Here is a 16,095-nt window from a genome sequence, read left to right on the forward strand (position 1 = left end):
TTCATTTTATTATTATAAGTTTTTATTTTTATGGCCATTGTACTAAAACTTTACAAGTGATAACCTGACTATACTGTCACATTTTATTTGTCTTTTACTACCCCATTGGGAGACTGAACACTGTAAATGTTTTTTAGACCTGCTTTTGGTAACAAACCGAGTCCCAAGAAATAGGAAATGGTATTTCATATTTCAGAGTTTGCTCATCTCATTGAATCACTATGGTGATACGGCTGTCAGTTTACAACGTAAAGCCTGTAGTTCAACACAAAGCTTTTACTGTACAGTTTACACAAGCATGTGTCTCAGTATAACCTGTGCATTCGTGGCATTGCAGTAGTTGGAATGTTTTTAAAGTTTATATAACACTTAAGAGTGATTAGGGATCTCTTAGTTTAGCTGCAAGTTTTGTTGTCATGTAAACAGATAAGATTAGTTAAAAGTGCACAGGTAGCAATATATCCCTTACTTGGAAATATGGGGTATTAAGGCCATGTTTAGACACTTCCTCAGCATGTTATGTACAGTGTTTCACATTAATTACCTAGACTGTGGCAAATGTTTAACTCTTGGAAGTGAAGAAATTAAGACAGTATTGTCATTTTACTACGGTAAAATATTTATCTACAGTGCACATTAGCAACATTTTGGCAAAATGTCTGTTGTAAATTGTCTAAAGTGTAGAAATGTGTGAAACAGCTCACGCAGAAGTAATTTTCAAACCAGACAGCTTTCTTGTGAACAATTTGACTCTATTGCGAAATCCTCTTGGGGAACTCTTTTGCTTTCCTTCGAAAATCCTGATTGTGTGGAATCCAATTGGAATGACTGGATTTCACCTGTGGAAATTTGCATAACCGTGACCGCAACCTCACAATAGTAATGTGTTTCTGTCTTGGGTATATAGTAATGTAAAATGATTGTTATATTAAAAAATAGTTTTGCTTCCTAAAAACACCAAACTGAATGTGATACTAAAATGATTTTGGTTTGAGTCCACTTTAAAGTACAGAGAGAAGTCAATGCAAAGACTTTATTCTGTTCAGTATGGTCATAGAAAAAGGGTTGTGGAGCACTTAATTTTGCATCCAGATTGATGCATCAAACATTAAAATGTACCACCCTCCGAAGGCTTACAAACTTTTGTTTAATTTAATTTCAATAATTAAATTAATAACTTGTTGCTTGTTAAATATAAATTTACATGCATTAACATCCATGTTCACGGCTATTTTTAGCATGGTAATATAATTTGAAATAGTGCTACCTTGAGCTATTAAAGGTTTTTTTTTTTTTTGGGACGTGATTGTTGTAAAAATCTTGAACCAAGAATATCTTAAGTGCTCCGTTTTATTGCTGACCTGCCAATTATTTATAGAGCTTGTCCTGATTGTCACCTATGCAAACATATCCTGCAAAATCATTCAACCAAACATTTTGGAAAGTTATCTGTGAGTCGGCCAGCATAAGGGCACAGGCAGAGTAAACTAACGGCAGGATTAATTTATGGTTAATCATCTTCCTTCCTACGCCAAGGCTAATATAACGTCTCTCCCAGGGCTGAGATGATGCATGTGCTGGTGGGCTATTTAGCTTCCCCAGATGATGTGGTAATGCACGGTACGAATCTGAAACGATAACAGGGGTTGGCTTTCCATTCGGCAAAGTGGTAAGCCATACATCCGCTCTTCATTGTGATTAGTCTGCTTTAGTTTCTCTGTTTGTTTTCAGAAGGATTACTGTAGTCCACAGTATGTAGGGCGGCATAACCACAGATCGAGTGAAAGCATTAGCCATTAACATCAGTGTCCCCATCATTAGCATTATTATGGGATACATAAGCCTCATGCCACTCCTAGCTGCACCTTCAGACTAACACTGTTGTTTAACGTCAAACTCAAATTCAAGCGCTTGTTTGCTGTTGTTCAGTAAGCATTTTTAAACCTCTGTGGTGTAACATAATCATATCAAAATCCCATATTGACAGCAGAAATGATCCAGTGTGCATAAAAAAGCATAAGCTGATGGTACAACAAAGGTATTTGTTAATGAATTGGGGCTTTGACATTAAGCATTCTCTTGTGGTTGTGCTTTGGACAAGTAAATTTGTATAAAAGTTACCTGCCCGGAGGAAAAAAGAAACATTTAAATTGAGTTATAAATGTAATTATTTATTGTAGTTATCTAAAATATATTTTAGTGTTTATAGAGAATATGTAGTAGATTTTGTAAACATGTCATTTAGATTTAGTTAAATTTTTCTTTTTAAATAATAAAGTGAAATCAGTATTAAATTCATCTTTGCAATGCAGAGGAAACAGAAGCTGTTTCTGAAGTGGAATAAATATATTTACACACTGTTTAATGCAGCTCTAAGGGAAATGGAATGCTTTAACCTGCAGTTACAAATGAATAAACAATGTTTTTATATCTAAAACGTTGAATACTGATATTTTTAATTATTTTAAATGTGAAAATAAAACTGCCAGTAGGTGGCATCAAGTCACTGTTAATAACTGAGTCATTGCGTTTGAACCAAAACATTTAATTAAATGGTTGATTTATTTAGGAACAAAACACTGTTATGTTTAGATGCAAAACGGTGCTCATTTTTGCAGCAAAAAAAGGGCGCTCAATCTTCATGTGATTATTGCTTAACTATCTGAAATGATATAAATGTATACATTTTCTGCCCCCATATCTTAATTTTCTGATCATTCTTCATGCATTTTAATACTGAATCATGCAGTGAAAGAACGCACGTGCACTAGTCTAACCTACTATATTTCTATATTCTAGGTAGGCCCATGCACTCTGTAGGTGTGTTTTGTTTGATTTTTGTATTATACTATATAATGTCAAATTGCACATTGTTAAAACAACAATTACAACATTATCGCAAACTATATATACCACACACCTCTATAACAAATGCTGTATCACAAATAAAGGTAGTTATTGTCGTTTTTGGTATTGACATTTTCAAGTTCAAGTCCGATTGGGCAAGTAGATTTCTCTTTCACTTGCCCCTCCAAAGCATTCACTTGTCCCGGACAAGCATTAATGTCGAGCCCAGAGAATGTATTTCGTTCTTTGCTGGCAGAGAAAGTAATGGCGGAGAGAGATAGCGCAGCTCTGCTACATTCTCCTCAAGCCAGTCGTGAGCCCACTGGCAGAGGGGTGAGATTTTGACAGCATGACTGGAAGTGTTTGAGGCGCTGGCGGGATTGTTTGACAGCAAGATGAGTGGAAGAGATTGGAGAATGTTTCAGTCACTTAGACCTTGGACTGTGGGACGGACCTGATGTGATTGCAGACAGAGAGAGAAAGAGATGAATGCGTCTGATTCCTGAGAGAGACGGGCAACGAGGGGTCACGCATGTTGTGGCTGAATGCAATATCTCCTGCTTGGCTGAAATCCTGCATTTTAAATTGAATCCATAAGTCGGTGGTTTTGAACTAGTTACCACTTTTGAGATGCTAAAGGGTCAGTTAATGTGTCATAATAATGTAGGCCAGGTGATAAAATATGAATGCGGAGCGTGAGTAAAACATGTAGTCATTAATAAATGAGAAGTTTGTTCATGTCTTAAAAGGGCTCATTACAGGCTTGAGGTTTCAGCCACTCAAGTGTATGGCTTATAAGCGCTCCAGATAACAGCTTTTCCTTTTTACTCTAATGTGTTAAGTCATTTACTAGGGCAGGGCACTAAAGTATTGTTTTTAAGACTATATTGAATCCATGTTTTGGGTGTTTAATAAAACAATTTGATTAAATATTTAGGCCTAGTAGTTTTATTTATGTACCAATATAACACATAAATAATAATAAACCGCAATATTTACCTTTGTACACTACAGTTCTAAAGTTGGGGCTCAGTAAGATTTTTACTATTTTTAAAGGATCTTATGCTCATTATGGCTGCATTTATTTGATTAAAATGCACTAAGAACAGAAAGCTGAATTTTCATCATTATTACTCCAGTCTTCAGTGTCACATGAGCCTTTAGAAGTCATTCTAATATAATGATTTGCTGCTCATTTCTTGTTATTATCAATGCTGAAAACAGTTGTGCTTCTTAGGCACAATCCCAATTCTATTTTATACCTCTTCCCCTTCCCCTACCCCTCCGCCTTCCCCTTCCCCTTGTCCCCTGAAACAGAGTGTCAAGGGGTAGGGGAGAAAATAGTCCCCTAAGGATTGGGACACCACTACTATGCCGTCACACGTCATCATTCGTCATCTAACTCTTACAGTACACACATGTACTTTTTTTATCTTTAATTATCGTTCTGTATTAATGAGCTGCTTACTAACACACACATATCGGAAATCGTGCAGCTCAAACATCCATGAGAAAATAAACTTGTCAACGCTGCCCCACAACTTTTATTAAATACAGTTTAAATATTGAATCGCTACATTATATTTTCCAGCGATGAGAGGATACATTCGCTGTTTTTTAAATAAACTTACTCTAAAAAGATACACGCACAGACGCGAATACACACAACTTCCTTTTCTCTCTCTCTCTCTCTCTCTCTCTCTCTCTCTCTCTCTCTCTCTCTCTTTCTCTCTCGAATAGGCAGTATTTGAGGAAATGGTTTAGCGATTTCTAATTATTAGGGGGATTAGCCCCCATCAATGTCTACAGCAGTTATCGCCCTGATCAGACGTATGCTGTGGCACTATCATGCAGTCTGTAATGGTATGAAGTTAGCAAATAATATAGATTTTTTGCAAACATTTCTTTGAGCAACATGACCGTTAATATGAACTCAAAATTGAATGGAACATAAATCAAATGATTACTTTGTTAAAATCTTTATTTATGCCAACAAATCTTACATTTGTGTCTTTTTGTTTACTGTAGCAGCCATGTTTCCAAAATAATTCATACCCCTTTGTTTGAAATGTGGTCCCGACAAATCTTCGTTTGAAGGGCTATCTGGGTTTGAAGGGCTAAGGGGTAGCATTGGGATTGGGCCTTAATATTTTTGTGGAAACTATAATACTTTTTTTCAGGATTCAGAATATAATTTTTGAAATGGAAATATTTTGTAACGTTTTTAAATGTCTTTACTGTCACTTTTGATCAATTTAATGGTTCCTTGCTGAATAAAAGTATCAATTTCTTAAAAAATGTCTTACTAACCCAAAACTTTTGACAATTTTCATGTTAAAATGGCAAACTATAAATATGTAATGAGTATTTTTGTGTCATTGCACAGCAGTGTTTATATTAGCAGTCCTGATATCAGCCTTGTCCGTTTACCATAAAGTGACAGGTGACTCACTACAGGGCTGTCTGTGTCTGGTCCAGGACGACAGAAAGCCTGTTTGGGAACACTGCCTTCTCCCCTGACCTGCACTCTGACTCTATGGGGCTGTGGTTGGGTGATAATGAGCCCTTGGAGGGGGTGCTAATTGATTGAGTTTCCCAAACTTGCTGCTCATTAACACCCTCTCCCAGGGCAGCATGGCAGTGCCCTCCCTTGGGAAGCGATGGGCGGAGAATTGAGCAGGTGGTTGTGGAGAGACCTAAAGTAAGGCAGGGAACAGGTGGAAGGGCAGCCTTGGAGGTTAGCTTCAAATCCAGCCTCACTTTCAGGACGAGATTGTTTTATGTGGGGGTAGATTATGTGGGGTTTGGATAGCCTTTGTTTTGCATATAAATTAATATTTTATTTTTCCCCCATTTTCTCACAGTATTCGGAGTGTCATGCAGAAGTACCTCGAGGAAAGGGATGAACTGGCCTTTGACAAAATCTTCAACCAGAAGATTGGTGAGTTTTCTCAATCTTTCATGACACCTTGAGCCAGTTTTGCATTGTGAAAGGTCAAAAAAAATTCATGAGGATGCAAACATAATAATTTTTTAATAATCTTCCAAAAAAAAAAACTCCCTTCAGGAGGACATTTTAATCATCATGTTAAATAAGGATCTTGTTCTTCCTTTTTTTCTTATCTACGGAGTCAAAGACAGCTCTTTGTTTTTTGTAACCACTGGCCGTTATGTCTGTTTTTCTCTATTAGTCACCTGAACAATTAGACTCTTTGTCAGATAGCGTGTCATGTTAATGCTGTTATGTTGTGATGAGATGAATGCATATGCCCAAATAACCTCAGGTAACTAAATGAAAGCATGCTTTTTTCCACTTGGTGCTTTCGGAGAAAAGGCGTTTGCTGTAATGTGTGAAGTGTGAGCTGTAAAGGCACCATGGGAACATGGCAGCCAGCCCCAGATTTTGATTAACTTTAATTTTTACTTACTTCTGTGTCTGAAGTCCCATGTGAGGATCTGCTTTAGTGGTGTCTCTCTCTCTCTCTCTCTCTCTCTCTCTTGCATCCATGCATTATACAATAACATGCTGATAGTGCCTATTTATGGTCACTGAGATTCTTATCACCAATTTTGACCAACAAAATGGTTAGATTTTAAAACAGGGTTTTGAGAGTTGATCGAAAGACTAATAATTAAAGGAATATTTCACCCCAAATTTTTAATTTGCTGAAAAAGTACTCAACCTCAGGCTGTCCAGCGTAGAACAGGTTTCAGATTTTGAGAGATTTTGCATTACATCATCTGCTGAGCAATGGATCCTCTGCATTGAATAGGTGCTGTCAGAACTAGAGTCCAAATAGCTGATAAAAACATCACAATAATCCACCAGTAATCCACACCAATCCAGTCCATTAGTTAACATCTTGTAAAGTGAAAAGCTGTTTATTAGGAACAAATCCATAATTTCTCCAATCTGTTCTGATCAAGAAACATACCCATCTTAAATGACCTGAGGGTTAATACATTTTCAGTGTTGGGTGTACTATTTCTTTAAATGAAATATAACATTTTATTTGTTTATCTGCATGTAGACATAAAAAAACAGAGAACATGCAAATGTGTTCAATTGTTAAAGTATCCCTGTGTTAGAAGATGGAAATGGACCAGCCATCTGTTAATAGTTTGCCTTCGAACTTTTTCACACTTAGTACGATTGCCTGGTCTGAACCTGACTTCAATTGTTCCCCCAGCACCTGCTGAACTTGGTCATATAGTTTTATATGGCTCTGAACATTGGTTCGTTTGCACCATCAAGCCAACAGCTTTTTACCCCGTTGCTTAGTAACCACGGTGCAGAAGGCAGCAAAATGCATAGCATTGCTTTCATCACTTTTTTATTTATGTTTTTGAACCATTGGTTTTGTTTCCAAATGCTCTAAAGAATGCTAAATGAAAACATAAATGGTACAGCTCTCTGCTTGCAGTAGGTCAGTCAACCTCATCAGCAAAGTGAGTGAAACGCACAAACACATTTTTATCAAATATGTCAATAGTGGTTCACTTCCTGGATTTAGTATTATTGTTTATATCTGCAGCAAACCATACTGGAGTTCACTTTACCATACCCCAGACCACCTCTTTTAAGCAGACTTGGATATGGTTTGCGGGTGTGCACCCAAGTTTGGAAGAAAGCGTTAACAACTTCCAAGCGTACTAAACTCTGACGCGCACCAAAACGGCTAGTGTGGAAGCACCCTTGGAGTAGCTGTAGGCCATTGTGCACTGAACTACCTAGATCACCTGTTTAAAGACCCTGTAATACAGGTCTTTTATTGATCCTGTTCTACAAGTATGGGTGCTGTTGGATTAGATAGTGAAGGAAAAACAGTCGACAAGTGTCTTATGTGCATGTGTACTCCTCATGTACTGTTTGAAAAGCGACCCAAGATGCACCTCTTTAGTTTGAAAACGAAGAAAACGATGGCATGGCTACCCACATGATCTCTGTGTATCCTTGGTGACTAGGGCTGGGTATCGATTCAGATGTTCCAGATCAATTCGATTTCGATTCACAAGCTCTCAAAACGATTCGATTTCGATTCTCGATTAGATTTTCTATACGCGATTCAACTCCATGAATATAGATTTAATACTTGAATGGTCAAGTGACGGGTTATATGCGTTTTCAGTTATATGTTGTGTAGACTGAGATCATTTCTGAAATGCTAGTGTAAATGCTGATAATTTTAATTCTAAAATGCTGTTTTAAAACGAAAACACACTAGTGTAAATGGGTCCTTAATTTGAACAGGCAAACCAAGCTTATATGCATGTGATGTGTTTAGACACATCAACAAGTACATTAAGAATTTTCACTAATGCATATAGCTGAAGTAGCTGGTAAATAATCCATGTCCTCTCTAAAGAGAAATGTGAAGCAGGAAACCAAAGTTCGCTGCTGTGGTGCCGCTAGTTCACATGCTGAATTTGAATGACAAATGTCTCAGTTTTGCATCTGACCAGTGGAAGGAGATAATGACTCAGGGGCTGGTTGCATAATCAGATGCTTCCCTTCTGTCTTTGTCATTTAACCCTTGTTGCTGTGGCATTTTGTGTTTATTTGATGAACCAAATAATGTTGCACAATGTAGTGATATACATTACTGCTGGGCTTTTCCGGGCCAGTTCTTTTTGGTTGTGATAGCTGCGACCTAATGATCTATTTTGTTCTTGACATGCATGTGATCGTAATGTCCTGAAATCGGGATGCTCATTTTAACTGTTTACTGACTGTAAGAATTTTGACTGATTAATGCAATCAGTTAAACGGTTTAACAAGTAATTTTATTTATTTTCAGTAATTTATAAAAATATTTAAAAATGTTTGCTGCATGGTCAAAATATGCTGTGTATAAAAGTTTTTTTCTTGTTTTTTAAATAAACACTATTAACATAGCTAGGCTGTTTTAGTTAGCCTTACTGCACAGCAAATCCTTTCAATTAACAGTATTTAGAAAAGAACAAGAATGAAAAATATAAGAAGCTATAGCAATAAAAACGACAAGTCAACCCGAATTCATTTAGGCTAAAAAAAAAAACCTGAAACCAATGTTGGATCTCTTTCGACACAAAATCAGATGTTTCCATATTCGCGATGTTCTTCAATGCCAAATTATTATTTATTATTTACCCTACTTAAGTCGTGTTCCAATATCCACATTAAACCAAATGTTTTGCATAACATAGTGGCGGTACGGTGATAACGTTTAACAGCACAGGTTTTACATATTTAAACTGAGCAGTGTGTTTTTTTTTTTTTTTCATATGTTTGACTAACTGTATTTTATTATGATAGTGAACAGGCTGCATTGTCAAGGTTGCCGCTCTCTGCTGTACGGTTTCCTTTTGCGCAGCACAAAAATGAACTGAAACTCTGCATACTAGGTTACTTGTTGCAGAGTTTCATTTTTACTTAATTTATTATTCAAGTAAATACATATTTCTCATATAGCCATATTCATTTGTGTGTGATGTGAAGTGATTATCATGTGAATCTTCATGTTTCTGTTGTTTGCTGCTTTTTGCGCATGTAAAATTAATTGCCGGGAAACAAATGTTAGTATTTTTAACGGGTCACAGACACTTATTCTTTCTAATTTAATTCAATTCTAATTTAAAATAATGTTGCCGGTTAACAGTTAATAATCGATTTAATGGGTGTCGGTTAGAAAAAAAAGAAACTAAATGAACATCTCTCTATGCTGAAAAAACTATTTCTGTTTCTGGTACGTTTAGTAGGCCTTCTTTATTTATTGCAGAAACTCCTTCGTTCTTCCTACTGTGAAGACCTTACACTCGCTGTGATCCACGTAGTCATATCAGATATAATAGGGATCAGAAGTTGCTTTTGCCATTAAAATTGCATGAGAAATGAATCTTGCTTTGCAGGAGGAGATTGTAGACAGAAACACAAGGATGAAAAACAAGGGTGTCTATCTGCCCATAATGACAGAGGAAAATGCCATCCTCCTCCATTGATATAATTTGGTTTGACAGTCACAGCCATAAAGACGTTCACAAGGAAAAACTGAGCAGAAGAACTCGATTTACTAAAACATCTGGAATGGTCTATACATGTCTATACATGTTAATAATATGAGAAGCATTCAGAAAAATCTAGGTTTTTGAAAGCAGCAAAAGGCTTGTTTATCCAAGTCAGGGATGTTTTTTTTTTTCATTGTTGCTTTTCGGCAATCCACTTTGTTGAACTTGTGTCAAAGTTTAATACTTAGTTTAACATTGAATGTTTTGATTGTTTTTAATGCATTTTTTCCAGTATTAGAAGTTTTGAAATGGTTAACAGTCCTTCTGAACGATGTTACCAATAACCGTCTGGCGCAATGGGAGACAAACTTCAACTAAAGCAGTTTTGCCCAAACTCTTTCATGACCTACACACACCAGAGATCTTGCATGCTCTGCTGATCGAAAAGCTTGTTGTATTGATGCCTTTCATTTAAGTCTTCGTCCTGTCTGGGAAGTCACGAATGACTGTAATAGATAATGCAGGGCAGCTCAGGGCAAAGATTAATAGCCCTATTTAGCAGAACGACATTGGGGTACAGTTGCATGCACGATTGTATGCATGTATCTCTGCTGAAACGTGACAGTTTGACAGCAAGTTTTGGGCTGATAATGATCTCTCCTTTCCCACCTTTCCCTGACACATGATTTATTGGTCAGCAGTGTCGCTCTGTGTTACAGAGATACTGCACTGCAGTGCAATTCTCGCTCTCGTTTGCACTCTCTTTCATCTTCTTCTGTTCTTTTACTTGTTAACATGCTTCACTTTGTGGCAGGTAACATTTGTTTTATTGTGGCCAGCAGAATTTTTGGAACAAGGTCTTGAACCCTGCGCAGAAATAAAATGTTTTGGTGCTGCTGTGCTACTGATCAAACATTATCATTGAGACGAGAGATGAGGGATGTTCAAAGGGTTATTCAGTTAAAAGGGAACGCTGTTCATCATTTTCATCCTTTACTCCTCCTCACGTTACTCAAAAAAAGCCCTTTGACCTTCTTTCTTCGGTAGGACACCAGGGTAAATGTTTTGCAGAATATCCCAGCTGCCCTCTTCCATTAAATGAAAATTAGCCTGATATTTTGAATATGTTATTCTTCCATCATCAGTCCCATGACCTGATGTGGTCATCGGGGCGCTGCTCTGTTTAGCATCTGACCGTGTCCATCCACTTGTCTCAGTCATGTGCTACCGCTTGCGTCTCTGCAAAGGTTTTCATGGTCCATTCTGTAGTGTCACCCCACTTCTTTCTCTTTCTGCCTCGTCTTCTGCCACCCCGGATGCTACCTTGGAGGATTGTTGTGGACAGGTTTTTGGCTCTTATGACATGTCCGTACCATTTCAGCTTTTTCTTTCTAACTGCATTGAGGAGGTCTTCTTGTTGGCCTAATTTGCACCTGAATATGTTCCTCACCGTTTCATTTGTGATGTGGTCCTTGTAAAAGATTCCAAGTATGGTTCTGTAGAATCTAATTTCAAGTGCCTAGATTTTTCGTTGCCAACTCTGCTGTCAGGGCCCAGGAGAAGAGAGATATTATCTCTCCATACAGGTTTCAGATTTTACATAGCTGCTGTTGTTTGCTTTTTGACCCCTCTTCACTAATGATACAGCACAAATATTTGAAATGACTCTGTTTCCAGTTCTTGTCCTCTGACTTGTCTCTTGGTAGTAATCTGCTTGTCACTATTTGTCATCAACTTTGTCTTTTCAGTGCTTATCTCCATGCCAAACCTAGAAGATGCTTCATCCAGGTTTTTCACTTAGGCGGCCAGCTCCGCTTCACTACCAGCTAGTCCATCAATGTTGTCTGCAAATCGGAGATAGTTGATGTTTCGTTTTCCAATGCTGACACTACTGATAGTGAGTGTATGTTAAAGAGCGTGGGCGACAGAAGGCAACCCTGCCATACACCTACTGTTGTGCGGAACCACTGCCCCATAGAGCCCAGGGTAACTACTTGCACTGCTGGCCTTAGCATACAGCTGTCTGATGGTGTTGGTTAGCTTTTGTCCCATGTTGTACTTCATTGTTGACCATAAAGCAATCCTTCCAGACTCTGTCAAAAGCCTTTTTGAAATCTATAAAGACGTGAATCAGGTGGTGTTGGTGTTGGTGTTGGGAGTACTTTTCACACAGGACTCTGAGATTGAATATTTGTTCTGTGGTACTCCTCCCTTTGTGAAAACCAGTGTGTTCTTCAGCAATAATTTCTTCTACTTGAGGCTTTAATCGGTTCAAGATGATCTTAAGCATCGCTTTACTAGTGTGGCGGATCAGACTTATAGTTCTGTAGTTCTGGCACAGCTGAAGATTATCTTTCTTGGGTAGGGTTATAATTATTGATTGGGTTCATGTTTCTGGCAATTCATCTGTCTGCCAGATCTTTTACCAGATTTTTGTTTGTATCTCGGTCACTGGATCCCCTCTGTTCTTGATGAGTTCAGCTGGGATGTTGTCTATTCCAGCTGCCTTCCCACTCTTCAGCGATCTTACTGCTGCCTCAACCTCTTCCTTGAAAATGGGAATGTTATCATCATTTGAGGACTCTGGTACCTCAAGCACTTCTCGGTCTCCTTTGGTCTGATGGTTATGGAGTCCTTGACAGTACTTAGTCCATATGCTTTGTAATGTAATGTCACTTGCTTCTGTGAGGCACTTCCCTTCTTCACCTAGTATGGTACTTACTTTCGATTGTGTTTAGGTCTTTCACAGTTCGGAATGCTTTTCTGCTGTTGTTCTTTTTCAAAATATTCTGTTTCTGTGCACTGCTGTCTTCTTTAGCCTTCTTCATGCTTTTAAAAAAATATATTTATTGATTTCATGGTATTCTGCTGCCCATGTTGTGTGCCTACAGTTTTTCAGATCTCTCCAGGTGTCACACATTTCTAGATCTCTTCTGTAACACAAGGTTTATTCTGAGGAATGGAGACCAATGATGTCTTTGGCAGTTTCTCTCATGACTGTGGTGAAGATAGTTGTCAAAGCTTCAGCTTCCTCATCAGTCATTAAGAGTGGTGCAAATTTTCCTCCAGTTGTGGCTCAAAAGGACTCAAAGCTGTTTTGGGTCAGTCAGTCGTTCAAGGTTGAACTTGATCCTGCTGTTCATTATCACCAGATCGTGTTTTTGATATGTTGGCGCCAGATCGGAAACTGGTTTGGACCAGTATATAGTAAATCTGGTTGTGATAGGCTCCACCAGGTGCGTTCCAGGTGTAGAGTTGGGAAACTGTGTTCACCTAGGGTATTGACTAGTACCAGGTTGTTGTAACTGGTAAATTCCAGCAGTCATCTTCCTATTTAATTAGTAGTTTCATTGCAAGAAGGTCCACAATGATCTTTCCATACTTTCAATGCCTCTTTGCCTGCTTTTGCATTCAAGTCTCCTTGGATGATGAGGATGTCTGTCCCTTATTGACCCAGGTAACGACCAATACAGTATGGTACTCGGGAAAACTGTTCAACCTGTTCAGCGTGTCTTTGGCAAAATTCACCTGGTGGAACCCATCCCTCTCCAGGCCAAGGAGCTGCCAGAAGGGGGTGTAATACATCATCCAACTGCCTTGGGGCTCCACTCCGGATTGCTTTCAGGGTTTATTCCCTTAGCCTTTTGCTAACCAAAGCCAACCTGCAAAGCAGCATGAGACTCGTGCAGGGCAGGAGCATCCACTTCCCATGCAGATGAAGCATCTGCCCACTGCCCAAGATAATTTTATTAATATATTATTATTAATAAAATGTTAATGATATATTTAATGTATTACTATTATTATAATAATTATTATTTTATTATAAATATTATTATATAGCTTGACAGCTAGTGGTTACTAAATGCTTTTGTTGAATGAAAAGAGTGAATTGAACATTCTGCAAATCTTCTCTTTAAAGTGCTAAAGAAAGGGTGAGTAAATAATACATTTTTGGATGGACTAATCCTTTAAACCACATTTCACATGAAAGTCATAAATTTAGCGTTAGTTCAGACATATGATTGTATCTCTTCATTTGACCCGTCAGGCCAAAACAGGTAAAATTACAACCAATATCCACGATTACTCTGCTGTAAGTCAGTGTACTTGTTTATGATGCACAACCAAATGAGCAGTTACTTCATTTCTTGGCCCAAACCATCACTTATCATGCAGACCCCGCATCCCTCTTTATCGTCAGTAATGGTTTCACAATAACAGGCCAGAATGTCAAAGGTCAGAGCACATGCCGTCCCTGAACACACACATCATAAAACCATCCTTGTATCTCCGGCATCTCTTTGAGCCGGTCAGTTGTGGTTTATTCGGCTGCATGACTCTCATGGATTTGAGGCCTGAGGGAGGTGTTCACTGCTCCTGTGGTTCTCCCTAACGCTCCGATCTGTTATGATGTTATTCCTCTATCTGCCCTCCTCCTGGTTTCTTTATTTATGTTCTGCCTGTTCACCCCTCCTCCCTTATTCACATCTCTGTTTATCTCTCTCTCTCTCTCTCTATCTCTGTCTCTCTCTTTCTCTATCTCTCATTCCATCTGTTAGAGTTCTGGAATGGATGTTTGAGAGTTTTGTGTTGCTTAGCAACTGTGGTTGCCATTGGAAACACCAAAGATATCCCATGTTTGCTTGGCGACCGTGAAAATGAAATTAAAGGATGAATTAAAGGAGGAAAAAGAAGATTTCCATTCAAACAAAGAAGAAGAAAAAAACCCTAACAGATTATTCGTTGATATGTTTGGATAATTACACCCGTCCTCTCCCTGGCCCGAGGCTGGTATCTCTGATTGGCTGAATTGATCAATGCCCATTAACAGTTTGGGTTTCAATTTCAGTTTATTTCGATGCATGTTTGGCCCTTGTCTATAGTGAGAGTGCAACATATCGATGCATGTCCTTTTGTTAGTGAGTCAGACCATCTGTGGCCTTTTGTGTTTGTGTGTGAGTGAGGGAGTTCATGCATATGTGCGCATGTGTGCACTAGCATTGCATTAATTGACAGTTCTTTGATCCACCAGCCTCTGTTAATTGCTCTGGGATTTGGAGAATTAATTGGCCAGTCGGTGTCATTATTTCCACCCCTCTCGCCCTCTCTCTTTTGGCCTACACCAAGGATACTCAAATCACATAGCTTGAGGGACACCTTTAGAAAATGCAGGGTGACTGGTGTCAGATAATAAAATGACCTGGTCATATTAGTTTTTAAGTGTGCAGTGTCTTTTACCAGATTCATGTAAACATTCTTATTTTGTTAAAACAGGCACAATAGTCAGTCTTTGAAACACTTTTCATTTTCCATTTATTATCTACTTGATGTGAATTTAAGGTCTTATTTAAACTTGTATATCTAGCATTTTGCCGCTCACGTGCAGTCCAGGCATAGAAGTGCCAAAAATATAGGCTGGATTGTGAAGGCAGGCCGGTCTTTGAGGACAGACCACAACCCTCTACATTGCGAGTAAATGATGTCTATTATTAGCCACTGGCTAATAAACTTAGATTTTACTCGCCAGTGTTTGTGTTCGAGGCTATTATATGTTTAGCACATATATATATATATATATTTTTCAATCAGTATACACTGACTGAGTTTCGCTCTCCATCAAGCGATCTGTACTTTTTCAATTCATCTCTGGACACACAGCGCACCTGTATTCGACACTCTGTAAACTCTGTGTGAAGGCACATGACTCGCTGTTGCTTTGCTGATAGCGCTGTTTCTCACACGCAAAGAGAGTGAATCACTGCACTACATGTAAACTATATTCTTTGTTGTATTCTCCTGTCAAAATAATTACTGTATTCAGCTTTTTAGAAGGAGCAAAAGATATGCCAGTTTCTCCAGTAGTTGACTGAGCTAATTCGCAAATGGCAATTTCATTGGCTGGCACTTATCTATACCGTCCCTGTTTTGATTTCAGAAAATCAGTTTGACCGAACAGACAACGTGATTAATATTCATGAACCCAGCAGCTCATCAATGAGTAGTCCATTGTATATTTCTAGTATGGTAGTAGAATTATCTTTTAATAATAATGAATATTATCTATTACATTTTTTTTACAGAAACCCTAACAATATCTTAAGAATCATCATCCGTTTAAATGACAAATATGCATCCATACAAGTTTTAGTTCTAATCATTAAAGTTATATCATTAAATTTTGCTTAATTATCATAATACCATTATATAATGCTAATTGACTAATAAGCTAAGATTTAAGATGCTGTGCCATTTTACAAAGAT

General features: G+C 38.1%; 1 protein-coding gene across 1 annotated transcript in view; it reads left to right on the forward strand.

Moving 5' to 3' along the window:
* Positions 1-16,095, forward strand: part of LOC113054629 (beta-adrenergic receptor kinase 2) — a 57,313-nt gene that overhangs the window by 3,449 nt on the left and 37,769 nt on the right. Inside the window, exon 2 of the mRNA XM_026220294.1 lies at positions 5,712-5,788. Coding sequence (XP_026076079.1) covers positions 5,712-5,788 — 77 coding nt within the window. The remainder of the gene's footprint in view (positions 1-5,711; positions 5,789-16,095) is intronic.

The sequence above is a fragment of the Carassius auratus genome, chromosome 35, assembly GCF_003368295.1.
Source record: "Carassius auratus strain Wakin chromosome 35, ASM336829v1, whole genome shotgun sequence".
In the NCBI taxonomy this organism is placed as follows: Eukaryota; Metazoa; Chordata; class Actinopteri; order Cypriniformes; family Cyprinidae; genus Carassius; species Carassius auratus.